Raw genomic sequence first — 17750 nt, 5'->3', positions numbered from 1 at the left:
TTCTTTAAACCGCGTATGCGGTTAGTATGTTTTAAATCGCTTACGAGGTTAGTATTCTTTAAACCGCGTATGCGGTTAGTATGTTTTAATCCACGCACATGGTTTAGCTTTGGTTAGGCTCGACAAAATGAGCCTAAACGCGTATGGGGTTCTTTAAATTTGAAATACCCCGTACGCGTTTTGGTGTTTTTCATGTGTTTTTTTTGGTGTGTCCACTTTTTTGACCACCGTCTTTGTGCACTTACCCATTCATTAAATTTGGAAGTTGGAGATAAATGATGAATTAATATTTAAGAAATATTAATTTCCTTAGCCACATGTTGGATGAGTTGGAAAAGGGAAGATGAAGTGGAGATGGAAGGTGAGTTGGAAAAGGGATTAAATAATTTAGGAAATCATTTAATATTTGAGGCTATAGGATAGGAGAATAACCATTAAATATTAGATATTTAATTGTTTGGAGGAGATAATTAGATATTAAATATTTAATTAACTTGGTTAGATGAATAGGATAGATGAATTAATTAATAGAAAGACATGAAAATGAATCAAATAAATTAATCTTTTCAAATTAACTATTTAATAGAAGAATAATTATTAAATAAATATAAGATATTTATTTAATTTCTCATAGCTATTTTATGTGTATACACTCACCCATCTTTGGAAAAATCCATTGCCAATTGGTGGAATATTGATGTGGATGGATCTGCCATGTACAAAGTTGCTAAAAAACTTAGAAACATCAAAGATAACATCAAGATCTAGAATAAGAAGGTTTTTGGAGATATTTTTGAATAAAAAAAAAGTTCAAGGAGGAATTAGAACAGATCCAAAACTCTATTCAGAAAGATGGTTATAATAAGTATCCCAAGGCTAAGGAAGATGATATTCTAGCCAAACTTCACAACATTATATCCAGGGATGACATCTACTGGAGACAGAGATCTAGGGCTATTTGGTTGGAAGCTGGGGATAGAAACACTAATTTCTTTTACATGACCTCCATGAAATATAAAGCTGCTAATAGAATATCTAGATTAATTATTGATGACAAAATTCTTCTTAAAGATGATGACATTGGGGATGAAGTTGTTAGATTCTTCTCTTAGCTCCTCACTGGTAGTAAGGATATTGACATTGCTAAGCAACAAGACCTAGTTGATAACATTCCCAAGATTATTGAACCTCACCAGAATAAGACTCTATCTACTATCCCTACTATTGAGGAAATTAAAAAAGTTGTATTCTCTTTTCAAGGGGATAAGGCTCCGGGCCTGAATGGCTTTCCCATGTTCTTCTTTTAGGAATATTGGCATATTGTGGGGAAGATACGATCAATGTTGTTAAAGAATTTTTCAGATCCAGAAGAATCCTTAAGGAAATCAATTCTACTTTTATTGCCCTTATTCCTAAGGTGGCTGGGGGGGACTCCATGGGAAAGTTTAGGCCAATAAGTCTATGTAACTCCTTTTATAAGATTATCTCTAAAGTTATGACTTCCAGACTTTTGGCTATCCTCCCCTTTATCATTTCTGAGGAGCAAAAAGGATTTGTCCTGGTAGGCAGATTTTGGATTCTATTATTCTTGTGCATGAGAATATTCATTATCTTAATGTTGCTAATAAAGAAGGGTTTCTGATAAAATTGGATCTGGCAAAAGCCTATGATAGAGTGGAATGGCAAGTTCTTTTCAGAATTATGGAGGCCTTTGGATTTGATGAGAAGGTAATTAAAGTAATCAGAGAATTGATTTCTACCCCAATTTTTTCTATCCTAATTAATGGGACTCTGTCTAGATTTCTTAAATCTTCTAGGGGGCTCAGGCAAGGAGATCCTATTTCTCCTATTCTCTTCACTATCTTGGTGGAGAGTATGAGCAGACTGATTCAAAAAATGAAAGTGAATAAAACCATCAAAGGTCTTCAACCTTCCTCTGCTAATGTGTCATGTACTCATCAACAGTTTGTTGATGACACAATTTTAATGGGATACTCCTCTGTTGGGGAGGTTGTTGCCTTCAAATGTGCTCTTAGCTCATATTCTTTGGTGACAATTCAACAAGTTAATTGGGAGAAGTGTCTGCTATTTATTTCATGAATACCTCTATTATAAGGTAGCAGAGAATTGCTAACATCATTGGGTGTAAGGTGGAAATGCTCCCTTCCACTTATCTGGGTCTCTCTCTGGGTTTGGTTCCCCCAAACTCCTTTTGGAACTTGTTAATTGACAAACTCAACAAGAAATTGGCCAATTGGAAAGGATCTATGCTATCTCAAGATGGAAAACTTCAGCTTCTTCAAGACACCCTTCAGAATCTTCCTGTCTATGCTCTTAGTCTGTTTGGTATTCCAGCTAAATTTGCTGAAGCTTTAGAGAGGATTCAGAAAATATTTCTTTCGTCAGGGGTTGAAGAAAAAAAAAGGATTGCCTTGGTCTCCTGGGACAAAGTGTGTAAGCCTAAGTGTAAGGGGGGTTTAGGTATTAAAATTATTAAAACTTTTAATAAAGCTCTGCTTGCTAAACAGATATGGAGGGCTTATGACATTAAGAAAGATTGGAATTGGGTGTGGTTTGATAAATATATTCATGACCAACCTCTTCATTCTCTTCTCTATTATGAAGACGTCCCTGTTGGGTCTTTCATATGGAATAGTATAATCAAGTCCATAAAAGTTGCCAAAGCTAGAGCTGGATGGGTCCTTGGCAAAGGTGACAAAATCAGGTTCTGGGAGGATGTTTGGATTAAAGATGAACCTCTGTTTAATCAAGACTGCAGTCAATTCATTGATGAATGCAAAAGAAGGTATGGATCTATGGTTTGTAATTACTGGAAGGAGAATAAATGGGTGAGGCTTGATGCTATTTATGTTGGGTTTTTGTTGCTTCAGCGGGATATGCTGTCCTTTTCTGTTAATAAAGATTTTGATGATGTTTTTCTTTGGAAGAGTAATCCCAGGGGTAACTTCATTGTTGCTTCTGCTAATAAAAATACTATTACTCAGGTCAGCAACCCAATATGAACTAAAATCTGGAATAGAATTCTTATTCCTAAAGTTAACATGTTTTTTTGGCTTGCAGCTCACAACAAGATTCTTACCATTGATAACTTGGCTCGTAGAGGTTTCATGTTTCCTAACAGGTGTGAGCTATGTCAAAAAGAGGAAGAATTATTGGATCATTTGTTTATCCATTGCTCCTTTACTTGGTAAATCTGGAGTAAATTTTGGGTGCAATGGAAATTTGAATGGGTTATGCATAACAATCTCAAGGAAGTTATTTGGTAATGGATATTTCCCACCAAATTTCCTCTCATCAAGACCCTCTGGTCCTTGATCCTTCCTATGACCTGTTGGTATATCTGGAAGGAGAGAAATAACAGATTTTTTAGGGAGGCTAAGTGTACGCCTCAGGTGGTTTTTGAAAAGACTTGCAGGGCAATTAAAGAAAACATAAATATTCTTCATAGAAACAAGCAATGAATTTTTTTTAATATGAATGATATTGAGAAAGGTATCCTCACTGATTGGAATTTGATTCACAAGGTTTGAAAATCTAACATTAAGATTAGGAGAGAAAATGTTGTTTGGAGATTTCCCTGTCATTATTGGGTCAAGGTGAATTTTGATGGGGCAGCCAAAGGCAATCCTAGGAAGTTGGGAGGGGGAGGAGTCATCAGAAATACTCATGGTGTTTGTATTGCTGCTACTGCCTCTCCCTTTGGAGTTAAAAACAATCATGTTGTTGAAGCTCAGGCCACGTTGAAATGCCTCCAGCTTGCTCAGGATTTTAAATTTTAAAAAATATGGCTGGAAGGGACTCCCTCAATATTATTTAGGCTATCAAAGGCACTAGGTCTCCCTTTTGGAACATATACAATATCATTAAAAGTTCTGAAAAGTTATTAAATGACTATGATAGTGTTTTCATTTCCCATACTCTAAGGGAAGGTAATAAGGTTGCTGACCTTTTAGCTAATGAGGGGGTTTATTTAGAGGAGGACACTAAATATATTGGAGAAGCCTATTGTAAGAAGGATGTCCAGGAGAAATTATTATTTGATTGTGTCCATGGTTCAAGTTAATTTTATCATTACTTTTCAGGGTCCGGATATCAAAGATAGAGATTGGGGTTATGTGAAGTGTCAGTTGATGATCTTTTTTAGGCATTGTTATTATGATCACTGGTGTGACGGGGCTAATCATAGTAAGTGTTGGCTCATCGTGACTATTATTAAATACCTCTTCAAACTCAAGGAAAGTACCCTGTTTTTTTAACCCAACATTTTGTTCAAGAGCCCGCGCTTAAGTCTTGGTCTTCAGTTTGTGAGTAACTTGTGCTTTGTTGAAAACCTCGACCTGCATTTCAACATGGGAGGTAATCTTAATCAGAATGAGCCCTTTGGCTGTGATAATTGGAAAAGTGAGCAGAAAGTCCGGAGGAGGCTGCATAGACATGGTTTCACAGACTACATGGAAAAATTGCATGGTAGCAAAAAGTCGGTGTCACAAGGCTTTGCCAAGGGATGGAACAACAACAAAGTCACTCTGTTTGGGGAGACTGGGAAGCTCAATGAGAATTTGGTGGTGGAAGTAACAGGATTACAGAAGGAAGGCATCAAGTTTTACAGAGATCGAAAGTTTGCGGCTGAAGCTATTCAAAACTTCCCTAAAAATGATGAAGAGAAGGTTCGACTCACCAAGAAAGACAATGTTTCTTACTACCTCCCTCATCAGGTAAAGTCCTTCTGGTAGAATATGTTAAGGGTTTTGATGGAATTCTTAACTATTGATGGTAGGTTTACGAAGGTTTATAATTATCATTTTGCTATTCTAAACCATTTCCGTCATGGGGTTAAGATCTCTTTGCCTTTCTATTTAGCTTCATCCCTAAATGAAAGCTTGGCTGACCATGCAAAAAAACCCAAATCCTATCCCATAACTCATCAAGGTCTCATCCTGCTCATTCATGAACACTTGAAGAATAAAGCTAGGGTTAATAAGGAAGATCATTTGGTGGCAAATACCCATATTTCAGATAGTCGTGATGGTTCTAAGTCTGACGATGATTCATCTAATGTTCCTCTTCATAAAAAAGGGAGGGTTGATGATGTTGATAAAGAGGACACAGATGTGGAAGCTGGTTCAGAGGAGGAATAGGGGAAGGCGGTTGATTATGAAGTAGAGAGTGAGAAGAAATAGGCTGTAGGAGAAGAGGAGGAGGTGCAAAGAAAAGTGTATGCTGAAAAGCCTGATTCAAACCCTATTGTCTCGGATAGCAGGAATGTTGCCCAGAATACCACGAAGGAAGCTAACCATAAATCTATGAGCTCTGAATAGGGTAGGGAAATGACAGACTTCATTTTGATCGCTGCCAGAAATAGCACTCTGGAACTTTTCAATTTCCAGAAATGGGTAATTGAAAATATTACCAGTATTCAGAATAAACAGAGAGATTTGGAGTATAAGATTCAAGATTTGATTAAGGATAGCAAAATTGGGAAAGAGGATGTGGAGGTGGACACAAGTGAGGCAGAGGATGAAATTAAAATGCAGGATTGGTCGGAAAAAGATATCATTAAGGGAGACTTGAAGCCTCTGGAAGATGTGATCAGAATTGTCAAAGATAAGGCTGAGATTGATAATGAAATTATTGCCAATCGGGTTACTAAAACTGATAAGGCATTGAAGAATTTTATGAATCACAGCCTTGAGGTTTTGAAGGTCTTGTCTCAAAATATGAACTCCTTGGTGAATTGTCTGGAGAGGAACCAACAGAACAAAGAAATGGTGATCAAATTGATGATATGCCAACCTCCAGCTCTGCTCCCCAAACTTCCAGACGAAGAACTAGGCAGACTACCTATGATTTGGAGATGAAGACTAAAGACACTCATCTAAAGTAGGAGAACAAAGACCTGAGAGAAGCTGCTAAGGCCATGATGATCCTGGTTAAGGATGCGGAAGAGTCTATAAAAGTTTTTATCTGATATGTAATTCTGGTCTTTGTTTGCCATTCTCTCGCTAGCTTTTTGTTGTCCCTTTCCCTTACTGCTATTTTTTCTGCTGGTCTTTTGCATCTTTTATGTCTATGTTCTGTTCTCTCTTGCTTCTTTCCTTAATATCTTTTCAATATGTAAGCGGGTTTCGGGTCCCTTAAAACCTGATTTTCCTTAATAAAAAACTCTTTTGTTTTTACATTTTTTGGAAAACAAATTATATGACATCAATCTACATAGAATTCTTTCAAGGAAAAAATAAATTCAAACAATGATAATTTTAGGTCAAATTATGGTGGCCATACATGATGAATTTTTAAAATGGCAATTAGGGCCAATTAAAAATTAATAAAAAAAATATATTAAAAAAAATTACAAAAAAATATCCTCATCAATCTTCAATGTGTTACAGATCATTTCCTAGGTTGGTTTTAAAAAAAAAATATTTAGGTCAAAATATGGGGGTTGTACACGTGCATGGTATGATCTTAAAAAAAGCATTTTTAAACAGTGGTTTTTAGAAATCTCTTTGGAAAGTCAATTTCTATCAGCTGGATATTAAAATAAATTACATATTTAGAAACTAGACTTTGAATACTACATTTCATATTCATGATTTTTTTCAAGATTCAATCTCTAAGTGCTTCAAATTTTTAGGTCAAATGTGGCAAATTCTGAGAAAAATAGGGAAAACACTTCCACTTTTGGGCCAAACAGTGGACTCAACTTCCTGCACTAGCTCTATAGTACTTGCCAAAAAGATTTTTGGGGCCTTGGAGGGGTAGTTTTATGTCACCAAAGTTTCTTGTTAGAGCTTGGAGAGTTAAGGGAACCTCTAAGGTGGTCCAAGTGTGTTTTCAATGAGTTGTGGTGGTGTCAAATGCATTGATTTGCATGATTATGTGTATAGGAAGTTGATTGTTGCACCTAAGACTGAGGAGAAAACCTAGTTATCAAGGGAAGTTGAATAGAGCTTCTTCTGAAGTCTTGTAAGAGTTGAAGACCCTTGTTGTTCATCCTTAAGTTACCTAATCCTTCCCCTATGGTTGGACAACATTATGGGACATTAGTATCTCGCTTATATGCATTGTTGAGTTGTGATAGGATGTTGTATGTTCATATTTGAGCTAGTGGACTCTTGCTTGTGTTGAGAGTGTTTGGGATTGAGTTGGTTAGCCTAATTAGATGTGGATTGGAGGTTGATGATTCCCTCATCCCATTCCAGCATCAATTTTTTGGAAAACATAGTCATGGTATGTGCTAATCAGTATCAAGGAGTTATCTTTCCTCTCTCTCCCTTCAATCATTTCTTCATGGTGATTGGTTTCGTTATAGTCTTTTGTTGTTGTCACCTTGCTTGTGTAATGGTGAGGTCTTGCACGTGGATTTCCTATGTGTCGTGCTCTTCCTTGCAACACTTGTGTGCATGTCATCATGGGAGTGTGAAATGTTGTGTCATACCTTTGGAATTGTAGTAGTTAAGTTTATCTGGAATGTTTTAAAAACAAAATTATTCTAGGTTTTTCTTGGTTTGTTTCCTTAGGGGTACCTTGGTGGGGAATTACAATATATTCATGCAAAAATCATCCTCCATTTTAATTCCAATATACCTTTATTGGAAAACTATCATATTGAAGATATTCAAATGATCAACTATAGATTCATCATCCTCCATTTCAATAATATACAACTTCTTTGTTAGGAATAACTTTGTAATGCCTGCCAACATACCCTAGAGAAATATACTAACTAACATGCGGAAAGAGATATTCTTTTTTTAAACATCCGCTAATGCAATCATTACAATTAACTACTCATGCAATAAAAATCCATTAATCAAATAACATTTAACCATCTTAACATAATCAAGAAAACACATAACGCAAACATAAATAATAACAATACTTGTAAGAATTCCCTAGGGTATCTCAACGCCATTACCTAAACTAACCATAAGCAATAACATAACATTATATGCATTATAAAACATTTTCATACTATCTCTAACATGATTTATTCTTTCCATGCATACATGATCATTCACTATTCTATAACATGATTATATCCATCTACTAAACATACATTAGCCATTCCCTTTAAGTTCATTTTAAAACACCAATACCAAATGTTCCTAATCCCAATCATTTATACATTTCTATCATCATAAACCAATCTCAAGATAATATATAACATTTCCAATATTACACGAGGCTATACGCATATCCATAAATCCATTTCCATTAATAAACCAATGTTACATGTCACATCATTTATTCTCCTAAAATGCTAACTTCCATTTACATGAATACAATATCCTTCTACAATAAGGAACATAGTTCCCATTACATTATAATTACATCATGATTCCAATTACATACATATTCCATAAGAATCATTTACATCAATTTTCTACAAATATCAATCCATAGTTGAAGAGATAAAAGATCCACATCCACGCAAGACCATCCAACGAAGAAGATCCCAATGGAAGAAGGCATCAAACCACCCGACCATGTGGAACCATAAGGAACCACACCCCGTGCTAGGAGATGACACAAGATACCACTCATAGTCTAGATCTAGGGTAACACCTAACAACCAAAGGAAAGACCAATACAAGCAAGTGTAAGAATGCAAAACATACAATCCATTCTCAAAACTTCCAAACAAGAAACCTCCAAACAAGAAACCCCCAAAGGCAACACATCCAAAACAAGGCTCAAGGCACTCAGACCTACATATAGGTAAAGAGTGTCATCACATGCGACAAATGGGAACTTGGGCACACACCCCACCCATCTTAGATGCACATGCGGATCCATCTCAACCTTAATGGGGTAAGGGAGATTAGTTTGCTTGGGTTTCCAAGGCCTTCCCAATCCTATCTCGGTTCACTACCACTGGGCAAGGCAGAGGGGCCACCATCCATTTCTTATCTTATTAAGATTAACTATTCTACCCAACCCCAAGAGTTATTATATTAAGTTATCACTTAATTATAAATTCAAACTCCCAATGAGATATCCGACGATATAAACCTTGGGTAACTTGGTTGTCTACCCCCTTGTGATCTCGGTCACTCACTTGGAATCCCACTCCCCTAGCATGTGCCTAGGCCTTAGGGTGGAACATACATCAAAATAACATCATAACCACAATAATGAAGGCTCACAAAGATATAAAAGTGCTCATTGCATCATAAAGAACATACTGCACGAAATAGGATATGTAAGGTCTCATACATGACAATAGCCTTCACCAATGCATAACAATCAAAGAGCCAATCATGAACATAAATAAAAGATGAATCCAAATTCTTTCCAAATCCTCAAAAGCGAGGCATAACACATCCTACTGGAATCATAAGAACAATCCTCAACAACAAGGAATTCTCCCTCTTGCTGAAGCAACTCAATGCATAAGAAACACCTTGACAGTAGGGCTCAAACCCTCTCACCAAAGCACAAAAGACATCATGAAAGGTCAAATTACACCAGGAAAAACTCAAAGAATCTCAACACAATCCACCCATTCCTCTGGAGAATGCACAAATCCAAACAAGACTCTCACATTTCTCAAAACTAAATTTCTAGGACCTTCAGAGCAGTCTAGCTCTCCCAAAATGCATCTCAGCACCCCTGAAATGTAGTGCAATGCTTATGGTATATAAATTAGCATTTCTAGTACATTCCCCAGTGTTCTAGGTACATATGACAATATTTTGGGTGCATTTGGCAGAATTCTGAGTCCATAACTCAACATTCTGAGTATATGACTTAGCTCTCTTGGAATACAGTCCAACACCCCTAGTTTCCAAAATGGCATTCCTAGACCATATGGTAGCGCTCCTGGTAGATCATATAATGTTTTTGGTAAAGAGGCCAAAAATCATGCAAAAATGACTCATATGGCTAGGACACTTTCCCATATCTGCTAAGGGGTCAAAATGACACTCAAAACCAATAAATTCCAAAAATCAAAGAGGGAATACAAAAATATAATGTTGTAGACTCACAAAAAGAAAACTGCATAAAGAACCTTCTCCCACAGTGCTCAGAATGACACCTAGAACACAAAACATCAAAGGGGAGAAGTATTAACAATACAACAACCTCAAGGAGACAGCATACAAGATAAATAAAGCTCAAATACAATCTCAGATCCTTTCCAAAAGTCTATCCCCAAAAATATGCATATCACTGTGAATCAAAATGGCTTTCGACAAGCTACGGGAAGCCCAAAATCACTTAAAAATAGTACTGAGACAAGGGAGACTCAAAGAGTACAATATAAGGAGATGTAAGACTTCAAACAAGATCCAAATCTCTACTAAAACACAGGGAAGAGGAATCATAGCATTCGTAGAGAAAGAAAACAGAAAAAGACATTCCTGATAATCAATTTCTCAAATTTAAAAGCAATAATCTGTAAATTCCCTTTTCAATTTCCCTTTCTTTCCAAATCTTCCCTAAATACAAATTCAATCTCTAAAATTCATTCTAAAACACAAAACAATCTTTAAATTAGGCACAGAGCATACGAGCTTTCAAAATGAAATTTGCAGAGAAGGGAACAAAAGCTCCAACCTAGAAATTGCACTCCAAATCAATAGAAAATTCAGCAAAGAGCACAATAATCAACAACCAAGAAATACAATCCTCAATCCAAGCTTCAAGCAATTCAAAATCCAATCCCAATATTTTGTCGAATGGTAACCCGATAGCATTCTCAGAAAGCCAAATAAATAAAAATTAAACTTCAACTATAGGAAATTCTTGGCCAATCAGAAAATTTGAGGAAACCATATAATATACATACCTTACCAAAAATCAATGCATAAATAATATTTATCTAACTTACCAAGCTACCGACCAATAGTAAAATAGGGTAAGTAGGACAAATAATAAAACTAAATAACCAAGAGGATAAATAGGAATTAAAATAATATGATTATCCAATATAAATAAAAACCATGGGCACAATTAATTAAATAAAGCCCATTAAATAAATAATCAAAGGAATATAATTAAATAACCTCAATTAATCAAATTAATAGTAATTAATTAATTAATCTTTGATAGACCATAATGATATTAAATCATTATTCTAAATATAATACCAAAGGACAAAATAATAATTATTATTCTCAAATAATAATCACACATTAATATTTAAATACTTATATCAACTATTTTATTATTTTATTATTATAAACTACATTAATTCATTATTTAATTTAACATTATTAACTATATAAATCAATTAATTAGTTAATTAATAATTATTAAACCAATCAATTAACACAACTCTACTCCACAAGAATAACCCAAGGAATCACGAGATGCTAGACAACAACTTGCACCAAGACTCTAAACCAACAAGGCAAACAACTTAAACCTAGAGTATAGAGTGGGTTTTCATGCCATCTCCGATCAACTTGCCTTTGGGATAAGAAACGCTTAGACCTGTGAAGCCAGGTGGAGTAGATGTTTGGTACCTACAAACCTGTCATCACCAACACGTATACAACAACATATACAATAATATTTTATAAAATAAACAGATAAGTGAAAGGAAATCGCAATGTCATATCATGCTCACGAATGAGTGATATGACATCTTTCTTTATCATGAACACAGTAGAAGACACTCACAAACATCAAGCAATATATCATACTCATCCTCATCATAGATAGGGTTAGTACATAATAAAATAGCATCAAATCAACATAAACAAACATGAAACACACATGTAACATAAGTGCATATCAATCATCAAAGAGTAATCTATCATCACAATAATCGAGGAATGCCATCATCTCAAGTAGTCATGATATCAAGTGCAACATAATATGTCTAATATCCATAATAAAGAATCTAAATCATAAGACAAATCCATAAGCATTTGATCAAAACATCACAAAATAGTCTAAGCTATGCCGAAATAGTCTAACGACGCCCAAAAAGGAATGATGAATCAGGGAGGGGCACTACAAACTTTTTTATGATAGATTTAGCCTAATTGGTTTTACCACACTTTTTCCATAGATTTTGTATGTTCTCTTCGTGAACATTTAATAGGAATGATTCTACCAAATAATGTCTTAAAAGACCCTTAGCCTATTTTTCAATCAAGTACCACGCTTCTTGTTTCATAACTAATGGATCAGTACCATCTATATTGTAATCCATAGATCTTTGCCTACAAGCATATCCTTCATCTTAATTTTTTACAACTCAAAATTACTATCATTGAACTTTTCCATTTTAATTCTTGATATGATTGTCATCTCTTCCTGTACAATAAGATAAATATACTCTATGCAAGCTCCCACTCAATCAAAGATTAGTACCTCTAACCAACAATTAGGATCAAAGGTGATCAAGCTTTGATAACAACTAAAATAAAACAAGTTATGTAGAATATTATTTTCTACATCAATCCAATAAGGGGAGTTTTATGCAAATTTTAATATTTAAAATTTTAAAAAAGTAGAAATACTTATTAACATAAAATAAGCAATATACTATAATGCAAGGTGTACATGGGGAAAAACCTTTTGAGAGAAAAACCCCACAAATAATTTATATTACACTTGTTGAGCAAGTCATCATATGGAGTATCACCAAGATACATGTTTGGAGTGAATCCAATAGCATAAGAGCACTTGCAAATCAAACATACAAACTACGACTCCAAGCACCAACAAATAGGTGAATTGCACAAAAGAAACTCTAAATGGTTTGAGAAAATCATGTGAGGTATGACACCCAAATGTATGGGTTCAAATTCCAACACCTTTCCTTGGTCTTGGTCCTCTTGGTTTTTTCTGGCATATTCCTTACACAGCTTACTATGTCATAAACTATCATATTTGACCACCCAAACTTGGGTGCCCCAATTTTTCTTTATTCTAACATTCAAAGATGCTCCATGACAAGTGTACCGACCTATCATAATATTGGTCAAGATTTGGACAATGCAACGTTCCTCTTACATGCTCTTACACACCGTAGAGTCAATCATATGTAACTCCCTTTATGCTAACCATATAAACACCACAAGATGTTGACACATGCAAGGCTACCTTAAAGTGGGATGCCTACCTCCTCATGTCATGTCAAAATACTACAAAAGATGAAATCAATTCATCTTCCAAATGGGATGTCAACTCTCCCATAAGAAGACAAACATTATAAGATAAAATGGCAAGTACATAGAAAATGAATAAACAAACATTAAGAATACAAGATTGTAACACCTTTTCCCAACAAATTCCTTTCACCTCTCCAATAAGAATGTTCATTTAAAAATCGAACAAATATAACATTTACTAATTATTAACATGAAGTAATTATACACATAAACATAATCTATGCTTTTTACAACATTTTCCAAAATAAAAACAAAGCAATTATCAAAATGATAAAAATAAAATAAAAAATTACATATAAATATAAAATATATATTATCATTTAAAGAAAAATATATATATTAAAAAAAAAAAATCTTCAAATAAAAAGAATGTAAATATATTGTAATTTAGCATGGTTAAAATACAGCTCTCGCCAATTTCTAGATACTATCTAAAAGTCCGAGTCCACTGGAATTGTTATACCCAAAACATGGCTGACCTGTGAACATTTTCTCTAAAATCATGAAATATGACCGTTGGTTTCACCCTTCCGTTAAAAAGACCGTTATCCACAACTCTCAGTGGTGCAGTATTATTAAATTTCCATTCTTTTCAAATGCCATTTTGTTGATGAGCACGAAACAGTTGTTTCATCATTCCTAAGGCAGATCATCTTCTATAGCGTCTCTAATGGCGAATTTCTGAATAATTCAATTTGTGAGAGAGGATCCGTTGTAATCATTTGGGCTTGCAAAGTGCAAACTATGCAGATTCAGGACGATGGTAAGGAGATTCGATCCAAAGCCAACGAGCTACTTCTGAGAGAAGAATGGGAAGAAGCCATAGCTCTGTATTCCCAATACATCGACCACTGTGAGACCCAAATAAAATTCTCTAACAATGCAGAGCTGAAGAAGTCAGTGTGTCTGGCTCTTTCCAACAGGGCAGAGGCTCGAATCAGGCTGAGAGACCTGGAATACGCACTCCAAGATGTTAACAGAGCATTAGAAACCGATCCAAACCACAACAAGAGCCTCTATTGCAAGGGCAAAATCCTCATGGAGCTGGACCAATATTCCCAGGCCTCCCACTTCTTTCGGATGGCTCTGCAACAGCACCCGAATGCTACAGAATTTCAGGTGAGTGCTAATGATGGTCTCTACACCAAGCACTAAATTCAAGCTTGAATCTTCCTAAACTTATTTTCTCTTTTCTGTTTTGGATTGTCTCCTCAACATAGCTGTACTAAGAAAAACTACACGGTGCACATACATTGGGTTTTCCCTTGTAGCTTTGGTTTTGGTCAAGATTTTAACTTTCAGTGAATTAGAATCCATTTTTATGGGAGCGTCCAGTGAGTCTCTCTAGTAGACAGGCCTTGAATCTGGAGAAAGTAATGAGTTAGACTTGTTGGAGCAAAAACTTGAGTTAGTAGTGGATAGTAATATAAATGTTGCAGAAAAGAAATTTTAAAATGAATACTGTGCAAACGAATATGACAATTTTGATATCTGGAGTACCCGAATCTGAAAATTTAGGAGAATCTTTCCCCCTTATCAATTTGGGTTTTTTCTCTTAATTTGAATTAAAAATTCGCCTAAACTGTTTTAAAATTCTTTGATTTAGAATTCATTATTTATATTTATGATTTAATATGTTTCCAGATAAGCCCTTGAATGTTGACCATTCATTTCTGTTCTGTTTTTTTGCAACATTTATGAACTGTGGAAGCTTGAAGTTTTTATTAATATATTGGTTTTTATTCCAGGAAAGTCTGGACAAGAGTCGCAGGTTCGAATCGCAGGGCAAAACCGGTGTCTACGATTTATCAGAGTGGGTCTCGAGCGGCTTCATGGGGAGGCCTCCCGATTGTGCAGAGTACTTGGGCCCTGTTGAGATTCGATCCTCCGACGTGGGTTACGGCGAGCGTGGGCTCTTTGCTACCAAAGATGTCGAGGCAGGCACGCTCTTAGCGGTTACTAAGCCGGTCGCCATAGCCAGAGCTCTTCTGCCTGAAGCGTATGCTGATAATGCCCGGATGGTCATATGGAAGGACCTTGTAACCGAGATCGAACGGGTCGTCAAGCGATCCACCAAGATGTTGAACAGAATATATACATTAGCAGAGAATGACGATGGTGACAGGAAAAAGGAGCTGGGGGTACCCCATATTGATCTCTTTAGACCAAATGTGGGGTACCAGTTTGAGACCTCATGTGACCCTGTGGATATGGACAGGGTTCTGGGTATAGCAGACCTTAATACCCTTACTGAGAAGGGGTGTACGGTTAAGAGACTTGCAGCTGATTTGTATTGCTCTAGTGAGAATGACTGTGTTGGGCTTTGGGTTTTGCCTGCTTTTGTGAACCATTCTTGTTGTCCGAATACTGCAAGATTGCATGTAGGGGATGCTCTGTTTCTGCATGCTTCAAGAGACCTCAAGGCAGGAGATGAGCTCACTTTTGCTTATTTTGATGTGCTTCTTCCTCTGGGGATGAGGAGAGAGCTCTGCAAGACATGGTCCTTTGTTTGTAGTTGTCACAGGTGTGAATTGGAGCAGTCTCTGCAGGAGAATTTGAAAGACATTGAAACAGATTTTGCAAGAATCTGTGATAAGGGTGGAGAGATGGACATGACTAGATTGGCAGTGAAGTTGGAGGAGAGGCTGACCCAACTGCAAAGGAGATTGAAGGCCAAAGATAGGCAACTGATTCGAGCCTCATTTGCTTCAGCCTATTGGCCCATGTTTAGGTCATCTCTGCTATTGAAGAGATGGGGCAGGCAGATACCTTCAATTGAGACTCTCATTGATGCTGTTACCTCTGCTTTGCCTGGGGACGAGACTGCCCTCTGTGCTGCTGCTGCTGTGGTAGACAAGTTGAAGGCTAACAGGGGATTAAGCTCCTTCCAGGAAGCCATGGACCGCGCCCTTAGGATATGTAAAGCACTGTATGGCAAACAGATGAAGATGCCTGTAATGAAGGCTCTGATTGATGCACATGTCAGAAACAGGGGTCTTATTATGCCCAAATCTTAAAGCTTTCTAGCCCCATTAGGCTTAAGCTCAGAACTTAGTTTCAGTATATTTTTCCTTTCCAGGTTAGAACTTCATTTGTTTCCTCTTGATAAGACAGATTCTTTACCCTTTCCATGACCCAATTCAAATTGTTTGATTGTTTTTATTTTTTATTGAACTCAGCTGAGGAGAAATCTATCAGCTGTTTCTGATTGTGCTCATAGACAGGGGAATCGCTGACTATACAACCCCTCTGCTTCTTTTCCGCCCAGTTTGTAAATGCAAGCACTAAGCACATCTTTCAGATCAATCCTTACTAGTACAGGAACATTTAGAATTTTCTTACATGCAGTGGTTACCACAACATTGAGCTATCAACTGGGGTTGACATTGATGCTCAGCTGGCATAGTGAAAATGAGGATGACAATAGTTTTGTATTGTCCATTGTTTTGATGGCTATATGACTGAGTATTTTTGAGAAGCAGAATACCTCGAAATTGTATCAAATTGAAAAATACCTCAAAATGTAATCATCTCCGTATGGTTGTCCGTTAGCTCTGAATAAATAAACTTACGCTTATTTTTGAAGCATTTTCATTCTTTTGCCCTTTCACTTCCTATTTCTTCAGTGTTTCCTCTACTTGTAATCCACTAAAATCCATAAATAGTCTAACGTCTTTAGTTAGGTTGCATTTTCATATGAATTTTCTTATTTTGATGAGGTTGCATTTTCATATGAATTTTCTTATTTTGACGACGAATTTCTTATTTTGATGATACCAAAAACTTGTTACAGAATCTTTATTAGTTTTTGATGTGGTATTGTATTTGCGTTTTGAAATTTAAAAAAATGATAGAAATGTCATATAAATAAATAATCAACACAAAAATGAGGGAGAAAATTTATGTTTAAAGTAATAAGCCTTTTCTCATTTAATTTTGTATGAATCTTTGGTGGAATGCCTTAATGAAAACACATTCTTTTCTCATTTAGTTTTGTGCTAACCTTTGGTGGAATGCCTTAATGAAAACACGTCCTTTTCTCATTTAGTTTTGTGCTAACCTTTGGTGGAATGCCTTAATGAAAACACATCAACAAGTTGTCTACTTGTGAGACCACAACAAGAAGTTGCATGCTCGTGCTTGGTGCTTGGTTTGGCTCACCCCTATCTACATTCAAATTGCTTACTCGTGCTTGGTGCTCGATTTGCCTACATTAGCTTTGAACTTTAAATTTTTTTAAAATGATAGAAATGTCTTGCAAACAAATAATCAAGACAAAAATGAGGGGGAATATTTATGCTTGGAGCAATATGACTTTTTCGTTTAGTTTTGTGCCAATCCAATCTTTGGTGGAATGTCTTGATGAGAACACATTAACAAGTTGCATACTCATATGCTTGCTTTTGGCTCATGATATGATCCCTATCTGCATTACATTAGTTTTGCACTTACTTGACTCATTGTATGGTCCCTATCCACATTCATTTACCTCAATTTTACAAATATTTCCATCATCATTATGGCACCTTCATTCACACTTATTTTCAAGCATTCACTCCTTGTTTCAATATTATTGTTTTTTCTCCCTATTTTATT

The 17750-nt window shown here is 35.9% G+C and overlaps 1 protein-coding gene across 1 annotated transcript; it reads left to right on the top strand.

Moving 5' to 3' along the window:
* Positions 1-13718: 13718 nt before the first annotated feature.
* LOC131068659 (methyltransferase FGSG_00040) lies at positions 13719-16748 on the top strand. Its single transcript, XM_058003898.1, has 2 exons — positions 13719-14273; positions 14903-16748. Exons 1-2 carry the CDS (start codon positions 13899-13901, stop codon positions 16169-16171), a joined length of 1644 nt encoding a protein of 547 aa, XP_057859881.1. The 5' UTR covers positions 13719-13898; the 3' UTR covers positions 16172-16748.
* Positions 16749-17750: the final 1002 nt, after the last annotated feature.

The sequence above is a fragment of the Cryptomeria japonica genome, chromosome 11 (genome assembly GCF_030272615.1).
Source record: "Cryptomeria japonica chromosome 11, Sugi_1.0, whole genome shotgun sequence".
NCBI lineage: Eukaryota > Viridiplantae > Streptophyta > Pinopsida > Cupressales > Cupressaceae > Cryptomeria > Cryptomeria japonica.
The sequence above is the reverse complement of the archived record's forward strand: the minus strand, read 5'-3'. Positions and strand labels throughout refer to the sequence as shown.

Coding starts and splice junctions, on each gene's coding strand:
- LOC131068659 (XM_058003898.1), top strand. CDS start 13,899: ATGCAGATTCAGGACGATGGTAAGGAGATTCGATCCAAAGCCAACGAG. Junction 14,274..14,902: donor CGAATGCTACAGAATTTCAG/GTGAGTGCTAAT, acceptor TTTTTATTCCAG/GAAAGTCTGGACAAGAGTCG.